Consider the following 10,963-nt stretch of genomic DNA (forward strand, 5'->3'; position numbering starts at 1 on the left):
TCCTAAAGGTCTTATCTACAGTGAACTAGAGCAGTCATGGTGTACATTTAGGTGATGTTTTATGAGTCCAGTCAGGGACCAGAGCCAAGCGCTAAGTGCTACGAGCTAAGAGATGGAGATGGTACTGTGTGTCTCTGGCACGTCCTCCCATGAAATCTATCTCTGTCCACTCCCTGGCGTCCTACAGTAGCCTTTAGTGTTCAGCCTGTGGCATGATTAGGGGGTGTTCTGTAGGGAGGTGACAGGCAGGCGCTGAGGTAGAAAGATCTGGCCTTTGTGTGTGTGTGTGTCTCTCATTACCCGGCACAAGAATCCCCATCTTGGATTATGGATAATGGATAATGACACAATTAATGATGGCTGACTCCTCGTCGTCGCGTCTCCTCTTCTTATGACACAAACAATGATGGCTGACGCGTCTCCTCTCCTCCTCCAGGATGCCAACTCAGACCAGGTCAGCATCTCGTCCATGGGCTCCGGTGACCCAGAGTGCTCCTCGCTGTTCGATGGGGACTCGTGCTTCGACCCGGACGGTTTCACGTCGCCCAAGCGAGACGGCGCCCTCTACCTGTCCCGACCCCGGAGGAGCCCGCGGAGGAGCAGTCAGAGCCAGGAGAGCCCCACAGCGCCCCCTAGGCTCTTCCGCCAGTCCTCCCTCTACGGTACCACTACACTACAGCCTGGTCTATAAACACACAGTCGCATTCAGTCACCATCAGTAAAATCACTCTCAGAAATCAGTCTCAGTCAAATCACTCTCAGTAGAATCACTCTCAGTAGAATCACTCTCAGTCAAATCACTCTCAGTATAGACTCCCTCTCAGTAGAATCACTCTCAGTATAGACTCCCTCTCAGTAGAATCACTCTTAGTATAGACTCCCTCTCAGTAGAATCACTCTCAGTATAGACTCCCTCTCAGTAGAATCACTCTTAGTATAGAATCACTCTCAGTAAAATCACTCTCAGTATAGACTCCCTCACAGTAGAATCACTCTCAGAAGTCAGTCTCAGTAGAATCACTCTCAGTAGAATCACTCTCAGTAGAATCACTCAGTAAAATCACTCTCAGTAGAATCATCACTCTCAGTAGAATCACTCTCAGTAGAATCACTCTCAGTAGAATCATCACTCTCAGTAGAATCACTCTCAGTAAAATCACTCTCAGTAGAATCACTCTCAGTAGAATCATCACTCTCAGTAGAATCACTCTCAGTCAAATCACTCTCGGTAGAATCACTCTCAGTATAGACTCCCCCACAGTAGAATCACTCTCAGTAAAATCACTCTCGGTAGAATCACTCTAGAATCACTCTAGAATCACTCTCAGTAAAATCACTCTCAGTAAAATCACTCTCAGTATAGACTCCCTCACAGTAGAATCACTCTCAGTAGAATCACTCACAGTAAAATCACTCTCAGTAAAATCACTCACAGTAGAATCACTCTCAGTATAGACTCCCTCACAGTAATATCACTCTCAGTAAAATCACTCTCAGTAGAATCGACTCTGAAGCCATCCACACATACACTTCCACAGACCCTGGGTGAGCTCAGCAGAGTTTGTTCCCCTAGTAAAGCTTCTCCTGGTGGATTAAGGGGACTGACTGATTGAATACTTTGTACCCACTCTTGGGAGCTGTTATACAACCCAAATTAAATGAAATTGAATGGAGCTCAATCCACTTGAAAGGAAGAAGGACAAACATCTGACGTAAACTTTGAGATTGCTGCTGAGGGGAGAGTGTTGGATCTCAGATGTGCGCTCTTGATCTGCTGTGTTGTGTTGTGTTGTGTTGTGTTGTTTTGTGTTGTGTTGTGTGAGTAAAGCCATTAGTGAGTCTGTCCAGACGCTCCACTCCAGCCTGCTGTGTGTGTGGGTGTGTGTGTGTGTGTGTGTGTGTGTGTGTGTGTGTGTGCTCAGCCTTTCATGTCTGTCGGTGAGGAGATGGGAGGGGGGGCGGGTTATTCCAATCCCCCTCACTTTGCTGCAGTTCTTTCAACTAGGCCAGCCCGCTGTCCTCTAAAGTGTTTGTGTGTCTCTGTGTCTGTCTGTCTGTGTTTGTTACTATGTCTGTGTCTGTGTGTGTGTGTGTGTGTGTGTGTGTGTGTGTGTTCTGATGTGTGTTAGTGTGTGTCTGGGTCTGAAGAGCACCTCTGATTGGATCCTCTTCAATCAGCCAAGCTGCGCCCCAGCAGAAGTGCCCCCGCAATCACTCAGATCCCTCACGCATGCACGCACGCACACACACACACACACACAGACTCAGACACACACACACAGTACACACACACAGACTCAGACACACACACGCAGTACACACACACTCACACAGACTCAGACATACACAGACTCAGACACACACACACACACACACACACTCACACAGACTCAGACACACACACACACACACACACACACACACACACATCCCTTCACCCCTCTCATCCTTCATTAGGGACAAATGAGATGCAACAACAGCAACAGCTCCTGCATGTCGGTCAAAGTAATTTACATATTTAATGAACCTCTGCCCTCACACACACACAGGGCTCTTACACACACACAGGGCTCTCACACACTCACAGGGCTCTCACACACTCACTCACTCACTCACACACTCACCGGGCCCTCACACACTCACAGGCCCCTCACACACTCACAGGGCCGTGGCCCCTTGTCTTCAGGGACCTCTGAGGTTCCTAATATACAAGGGATACGTTCACCATTCTGTGTGTGTGTGTGTGTGTGTACATGTGTCTGTTTGTCTGTGTGTGTGTGTGTGTGTGTGTATGTATGCGCATGTGTCTGTCTGTCTGTCTGTCTGTCTGTCTGTCTGCGTGAGTGTGTGTGTGTGTGTATGCGCATATGTCTGTCTGTCTGTGTGTGTGTGTGTATGCGCATGTGTCTGTCTGTCTGTCTGTCTGTCTGTGTGAGTGTGAGTGTGAGTGTGTGTGTGTGTGTGTTTATGTGCATGTGTCTGTTTGTCTGTGTGTGTGTGTGTGTGTCTGTGTGTTTGTGTGTGTGTGTGTGTGTGTGTATGCGCATGTGTCTGTTTGTCTGTGTGCGTCTGTCTGTCTGTGTGTGTGTGTGTGTGTGTGCCATGTTTCCCCCTCTAAGTGCTGTGTTTGCTTCTCCTCCGCTGCCAGGCTCTTCAGCCGCCCTCTCCAGACCCCCACACACTCCCGACTCGTCTCCTGACAACGGCCACTCCGCTGCCCACCAGGGTTACGCCATCGAGGTGAGTGTGTGTGTGTGTGTGTGTGTGTGTGTGTGTGTGTGTGTGTGTGTGTGTGTGTGCGCTCGCCTACTGTGCCAGTCTCACTCCTCTCCGCGCCGCAGTGCCAAGGGAGAGTGTGCCTACTGTCTGTAGCCTCATACGCTGCGGTGCCAAGACAGACCTGCCAAGTCTCCTGCCAGCCTGATCACTGTGCTTCAGGGCTTCAAAAGCCTGACTTCACTATCAAACTTGTACAGTTCAGTTAACATTAAGTGCCAACAGTGAAGCACTTTGAGCTTCAGAGACATGTTGACATTCATTAAGGGTTAAGGTTTAGGGTTTAAGGTTTAAGGTTTAACCCTAACCCTAACCCTAACCCTAACCCTAACCCAGATGTCCAATGGTGTAACCTATTAACCCTAGATGTGCAGTGGTGTAACCTATTAACCCTAGATGTGCAGTGGTGTAACCTATTAACCCTAGATGTGCAGTGGTGTAACCTATTAAGGGTTAACCCTAGATGTCCAATGGTGTAACCTATTAACCCTAGATGTCCAATGGTGTAACCTATTAACCCTAGATGTCCAATGGTGTAACCTATTAACCCTAGATGTCCAGTGGGTGTAACCTATTAAGGGTTAAGCCTAGATGTGCAGTGGTGTAACCTATTAAGGGGGGACAGTTCAGGCTATCCTGCTTTCAGTGTCACTTTATCTACATCCCATCCCATTTCTGTTGGAGAGGAAGATTCTAGAATGTAGTTTCCGTACGTGTGGGTAAACGCGCGTGTGTGTGTGTGTGTGTGTGCCAGGTCCTGATGTCCAGCTGCTCGCGCTGTAACACCTGTGAGTGTCTGGTGTACGACGAGGAGATCATGGCGGGGTGGACGGCGGACGACTCCAACCTCAACAGCACCTGCCCCTTCTGTGGGTCTCCCTTCCTGCCGCTCCTAGATGTGGAGATCAGGGACCTGCGCAGCCAGAAGAGGTACACACACACACACTCACTCACTCACTCACTCACTCACTCACTCACTCTCTCAAACACACACACACACACACACACACATGCACACGCACACACTCAAACACACAAGCACACACACTCACACACAAGCACACACACACGCACACATACACACACACATGCAAATGCAGATTAAATGTCACATCTGGGGTATTGAAATCTCTAAATGTCTGTGCAGATGTTACCCCTATCAGATATCAGACAGACGGTCTGACACACACACACACACACACACACACTCACACACACACACACTGTTCATTTCCCCATCATTGATCTTGAGTTTGCATTACCAGGCCCCCCCCTCAAGAGGTGGTGTCATCCTGCAGTAACCAGACCCCTGCCAGCGAGGGTCAGACTGAGAGCCCAGCCAGCGCCCCTGCCCGCGCCCCTGCCAGCGCCCATGCCAGCGCCCCTGCCAGCGAGGGTCAGACTGAGAGCCCAGCCAGCGCCCCTGCCAGCGCCCGCAGCCCCGCAGAAGAGGATCCACCTAAGGACCCGGCAGCCACGCCCAGAGACCCGGCCGAGGCCGAGGCACCAGCCGACGCAGCAGCCGACGCACCAGCTGACGCACCAGCCGACGCACCAGCCGTCTCAGCCAAAACGGCCTCGGTCAGTGTTATCCACAGGTCACCGCCTCAGTGTTATCCACAGGTCACCGCCTCAGTGTTAAAGAGATAGTACATCATGGCGTGTTCTCATCGGTCAGCTTACCTAAAACAGCTGCAGTCAGACTGACCTACAGCTTACTGGCCTCTGTGTTAAAGACATAATACATCATCAGATGTTCTCATCGCTCAGGAGTCATAGAGACATGCCCTGTGAAGATGCTCCAGCCAGCGCTGCCTGTCTGATCTCTCTCTGGAAGGCTCTATCCAACACCTTGAGGCAATATCAATTGTTAATGGTGCCTTGTAAATAAATGAAATTGAGTTGGATTGCTAAAGCCTCTGCTAAAGACATCATACATCATAGCGTGTTCTCCTTGGTCTGCGGCATAGGCTAGTGACCTCTGTAGACCAGGAAGCTCGGCTAGAACAGCTGTGGCCAGTCTAATTCACAGCACACTGGCCTTATGTTAAAGACATAATACATCATAGCGTGTTCTTATTGGTCAGCTCATCTAAAACAGGTGTGGTCAGTCTGCTCTTCAGCATAATGGCCGCTGGTGAAGGACATGATACGTCATGATATGTTCTTATCCATCAGGAGAAAACAAGAGTGACCTGTGTAGATGGTCCATCCAGCTCGGCTAAGGGACACGTTAAGATATATCTTAGTGAGGTCTTGTTGATCAGGTAGCACACACTCATGAACCAGATGGGCTGGTCTGTGACTGAACCTGAGGTTGTTGTAGCTGCCAGTAGCTAATGTCACTAGTGTGTGCTGTAGCTAATGTCACTGTGTGCTGTAGCTAATGTCACTGTGTGTCTGTAGCCACGAGGCCGGAGGCCGAGTGGCGCAGGCAACAACACCCGTGGGAATATCCCTTACCTACCCCACTCGCACGAGTACTATATTGCTTTTATAAAACAATTTTATAGTCAACCAATTAACATTTAAACACAAAGTTATTGATTTAAAAAATGTTTATTTCGCCATTGTTTCTCCGCAACAAAAAAATTGTTCCATTGTCAACGTCTTTTGGAATTATAAAAACTTTGAATTAACGGTTATCGCTTAATTGTATCAACGCGCTATAGAATGTTGTAGAGTGCGGAGTGATTTATTATTAGCTGTGAAAAGTCCGAGTTGGGATGTCCTGGGGTATTCCAACTCATAGAACGTCTCTCATCCAATCAGAAGCAGCTAAATAATTCGATAGAACCCAATTGTTTTATAATGTGTGTTGTAGCTAATGCCACTGTGTGCTGTAGCTAATGCCACTGTGTGCTGTAGCTAATGCCACTGTGTGCTGTAGCTAATGTCACTAGTGTGTGCTGTAGCTAATGTCACTGTGTGCTGTAGCTAATGTCACTGTGTGCTGTAGCTAATGCCACTGTGTGCTGTAGCTAATGTCACTAGTGTGTGCTGTAGCTAATGTCACTGTGTGTTGTAGCTAATGTCACGGTGTGCTGTAGCTAATGTCACTAGTGTGTGCTGTAGCTAATGTCACTGTGTGCTGTAGCTAATGTCACTGTGTCTCTGTCCCCCAGGAGCCGGTGAGGGTGCCCTACCTGAGCCCCCTGGTGCTGTGGAAGGAGCTGGAGTCCCTGCTGGAGAACGAGGGCGACGAGGCGCTGGGCTCCGCCGCCGTGGTTGACCACCACCCCATCGTCTTCTGGAACCTGGTCTGGTTCTTCCGCCGCCTGGACCTGCCCAGCTGCCTGCCCCCGCTCATCCTCAGCTCGCAGCACTGTCGCCATGACGACCAGGTGAGCGGGCGGGTGGGCGTGCCACACGCTAGCGTTAAGGCCCATTTATGCTCCTGTGTAGAATCTACGCTGTAAAAACAACTACTGGGGTGAAAACGTTCTCTTCTTCACACTGGGGCGACTAGTTGGTGGGAAGCTGCACACAGCTGTGTTGGGCTCGGTGAAAGTGTTGTTTTGTCCGAGGTCTCATGGTTCTCCGGTTCCTTGTCTGCAGGACTCTCAGAGTGGTTCTTCAGAGGACAGCAAGAACGTTCTGGTCCAGATTCTGTGGGACAATCCCAGACTGCACCAGGACCCCATCCAGCCCTGCTACAGGCTCTGGAGCAAACACTGTAAGACTGCTGTGCTGCATGGGCCTGCTCTGTGTGTGTGTGTGTGTGTGTGTGTGTGTGTGTGTGTGTGTGTGTGTGTGTGTGTGTGTGTGTGTGTGTGTGTGTGTGTGTGTGTGTGTGTGTGTGTGTGTGTGTGTGTGTGTGTGTGTGTGTGTGTGTGTGTGTGTGTGTGTGTGTGTGTGCATAATAGTGTGTGAGTGGGCACATTCACTGCTAGAATGTTGATATGAGAATGCTATATTTGTACTCCCTCTAATTTGTCTTCTGTTTTTCTCTCTTTCTCTCTGCATCTCTCTCTCTCTCTCCCTCCCTCCCTCCCTCTCTGCCTCCCCCTCTCCTCTCCCCATCCCGTCTCTCTCCGTGCTGCAGGTGTGAGTGTGAGTGTGTGTGGTCCGTCTCCGCTGTGGGAGGAGGAGAGCTCGGAGCAGACGGTCAGTCTGGAGCTGCTGCAGAGCGTGGTCAAGAGCATCAAGAGGAACGACGTCTACCAGCCCATGAGCCAGGTCCTCCAGCTGCTGGGAGACAGCCTGGGCTTCACCCGACAGAGGTGGGCACCGCAGGGCATGGCCACACAGAGGAGGCACCGCAGGGCATGGCACCACACAGAGTAGACACCGAGAGATGCCAATAGAGTGGGCATGGCCACACAGAGGAGGGCACCGAGAGATGCCAGTAGAGTGGGCATGGCCACACAGAGGAGGCACCGAGAGATGCCAGTAGAGTGGGCATGGCCACACAGACAGATACCAACATAATAGTCATGGCCACTGAGATGCCAACAGAGCGGGCATGGACACTGAGAGAGATGCCATTAGAGTGGGTATGGACACTGAGAGAGATGCCATTAGAGCGGGCATGGCCACACAGACAGATACCAACAGAATAGTCATGGCCACTGAGATGCCAAAAGAGCGGGCATGGACACTGAGAGAGATACCATTAGAGTGGGTATGGACACTGAGAGAGATACCATTAGAGTGGGTATGGACACTGAGATACCATTAGAGTGGGTATGGACACTGAGAGAGATGCCATTAGAGTGGGTATGGACACTGAGAGAGATACCATTAGAGTGGGTATGGACACTGAGAGAGATGCCATTAGAGTGGGTATGGACACTGAGATACTGTTAGAAAAGGCATGGCCACTGAGAAAGATGCCAATGGTTAAAGGGAATGCGTCACAAAATGTGCCACTGTGTGCGATGTTAAAGGAAAGTTTTCAAACGCGGCTGTAAGTAAGTGCATTCATGCATGTTGGCCCTGTGCTGATGCACCAGCTAGGTCATTTCCTGCCTTCCTTCTCCCTGTTGGCCTCTCCTGAAAGGGCTGATGATGATCTAAACTCCTCTCCTCCTCTCCTCCTCTCCACTGCTCTCTTTCAGGAGTCTGTACAGAGACCTTCTCTTCCTGTCCCTGGTGGCCTTGGGCAAGAACAGTGTTAACATTGGTGAGTTGATTACTTCCTTTAGCTGTGCGAGACCTCAGAGTCTGACTGGGTCTATATACTGAACCTGACTGGTGTTGTGTAGTAAAGCTGACTGGTGTTGTTTACAAACCTGACTGGTGTTGTGTTGTTAACCTGACTGGTGTTGTGTTGTAAAGTTGTGTAGTAAACCTGACTGGTGCTGATATAAACCTGACTGGTGCTGATATAAACCTGACTGGTGTTGTGTAGTAAACCTGACTGGTGCTGATATAAACCTGACTGGTGCTGATATAAACCTGACTGGTGTTGTGTAGTAAACCTGACTGGTGCTGATATAAACCTGACTGGTGTTGTGTAGTAAACCTGACTGGTGCTGATATAAACCTGACTGGTGTTGTGTAGTAAACCTGACTGGTGCTGATATAAACCTGACTGGTGCTGATATAAACCTGACTGGTGTTGTGTAGTAAACCTGACTGGTGCTGATATAAACCTGACTGGTGTTGTGTAGTAAACCTGACTGGTGCTGATATAAACCTGACTGGTGTTGTGTAGTAAACCTGACTGGTGTTGTGTAGTAAACCTGACTGGTGTTGTGTAGTAAACCGGACTGGTGTTGTGTAGTAAACCTGACTGATGCTGTGTAGTAAAGCTGATATAAACCTGTGTCCTTACTGCTTTCTCTGCCCTTCAGATGCCTTTGACCGTGAGTATAAGATGGCGTATGACCGCCTGACCCCAGGTCAGGTGAAGCTGACGCATAACTGTGACCGTCCGCCCAGCGCAGGGGTGATGGAGTGCCGCCGGACGTTTGGCCTCCCCAGCCTGTGACTCCCCCCCCCTGGACGCCCTCCCCCCGCCCCAGCCTCCCTCCTCCCATCCCATGTCTCCTCCTCCCATCCCATGTCCCCTGCTCCCTCCTCCCATCCCATGTCTCCTCCTCCCATCCCATGTCCCCTGCTCCCTCCTCCCATCCCATGTCTCCTGCTCCCATCCCATGTCTCCTCCTCCCATCCCATGTCCCCTGCTCCCTCTGTGGCTCCACATAGACTCCCATACCCTCCTCCACTCCTGTCTCTCCTCTCTCTGGAGAGCAGACTGGAGGCTTGAACCAGATGGAAGTTAACCCTGGTAGCGCAGGTTACAAGTCCACCCCTCCGCTCCCCACCCCAGCCCACTCCCTCCCTCCCTCCCTCCCTCCCTCCTTCCTTCCTTCCATCTATCTCTCCTCTCCTCTCCTCCTCTCCACACATATTCCCTTCTTTTTACTGGAAGGTTCCACATGACCAAAGCCACCTCCATGCTGCTCCTTCTTCACAAGTAGCCAGGTTCACCATGGAGGATCCACCCTGTTCCCTCCTTGAGACTGTTCCTTAATGTCTAGTCCAGTCCGGTCCAGTCTGGTCTGGTTTGTCTCTGTTTTCTGTCGTCTTTTCCGAAGGAAGTTGTCCCTCGTCTGTGGTTCATCTCTCACTCTCTCTCTAGCACTAACCACCACTTGACCAATGGAACTTGATAGTTCTTTATGTACCCCACCACACACACACACACACACACTAGAGCCACTCAGGTAAAAACCGAAAGCGTTTCCACAGATCACGGTAGTTTAGGAGCAATATTAAAGTGCTCAGGTCATGCCCTCCTGTCCAGCTACAAGCCCTCTACACAGGACACGGAGCTTATGGGACCAGTAGAACTCTCACAGCAATGTTTAGTCACTCAAGTGTCATGTTTGTAAGAAGCACTTAGCATAGAAGCACAAAGACTACCACACTCAGAGCAGCTCATTGGCTGCCTCACATTCCTCTCCATTGAACACGAGCAATTAGATGCCAGGCCTGTTTTACTCTTAGCACATGCAAAACAACTATCATCTGATTGGTCCAAAAAAAAAAAACTCTCAACCATTCCTTAGACGTATTGGTTGGTTTTGCAGGAGCTAAAGGTCTTTTCACATGCAAAAGGCTGTTGGTAATTCAAGGCCACTTGGTGGTACTACAGGGGTACTTCGGTTTTAAAAATCACACACAAAGATGTATTTCTGTACATAATCAATTACTATTATTATATTATTGACAATATTTGTATCATACAAGTCTATTTTAAGATGGATGTTTGTTATAATCGACCTTATGTTCATTTGTAAAAATGAAATGTTGATAACGTTGGCTTGTCTGTGCGAGAGTGCAGTTTGTTAATATGATTTGTGGTGGTCCTGGTGACTGCTCAATGTGGGAGGTATCGTGTGCGTGTCGTAAACATGAGTTTGTTCGGAGTGCTGAAGCACAGAACTCAACCAAAAATGGCACCTGGGGTGGTCGTGTACAAAATGGCCGCCGCCATGGATAGATAAATGGGTCTACGTATGTATGAGCTGAGGAGGCTCTGTGGACAACTGGAAAAAAACAAGCAGCTGGAGATGTTGGACTCACATCTATTCCCTTCTAACAAAGTGAAAGCATTGACTGTTGATTGAAGTATACATTTCACACCATCTTAATACTTTTTCCTTGGTATGATATACGTGAGCTGCAATAGAGCCATGTTTCATTCTGGAATGAGGCAGAACATGGCAGACAGGAC

The 10,963-nt window shown here is 49.6% G+C and overlaps 1 protein-coding gene across 2 annotated transcripts in view; it reads left to right on the forward strand.

Annotated features, from left to right (window-relative positions):
* The window catches only part of dennd4a (DENN/MADD domain containing 4A), a 54,484-nt gene extending 45,229 nt beyond the window's left edge, over window positions 1-9,255 (forward strand). For both annotated transcript variants that reach the window (XM_031564812.2, XM_031564815.2), the window contains 9 exons: window positions 437-662; window positions 3,149-3,240; window positions 4,031-4,206; window positions 4,542-4,857; window positions 6,402-6,620; window positions 6,835-6,952; window positions 7,322-7,499; window positions 8,337-8,401; window positions 9,075-9,255. In XM_031564812.2, the coding sequence (XP_031420672.1) occupies window positions 437-662; window positions 3,149-3,240; window positions 4,031-4,206; window positions 4,542-4,857; window positions 6,402-6,620; window positions 6,835-6,952; window positions 7,322-7,499; window positions 8,337-8,401; window positions 9,075-9,211 (1,527 nt within the window). In that variant the 3' untranslated portion in view covers window positions 9,212-9,255. The remainder of the gene's footprint in view (window positions 1-436; window positions 663-3,148; window positions 3,241-4,030; window positions 4,207-4,541; window positions 4,858-6,401; window positions 6,621-6,834; window positions 6,953-7,321; window positions 7,500-8,336; window positions 8,402-9,074) is intronic.
* The last annotated feature ends 1,708 nt before the right edge of the window (window positions 9,256-10,963 follow it).

This window comes from Clupea harengus, chromosome 3 (genome assembly GCF_900700415.2).
Source record: "Clupea harengus chromosome 3, Ch_v2.0.2, whole genome shotgun sequence".
NCBI lineage: Eukaryota > Metazoa > Chordata > Actinopteri > Clupeiformes > Clupeidae > Clupea > Clupea harengus.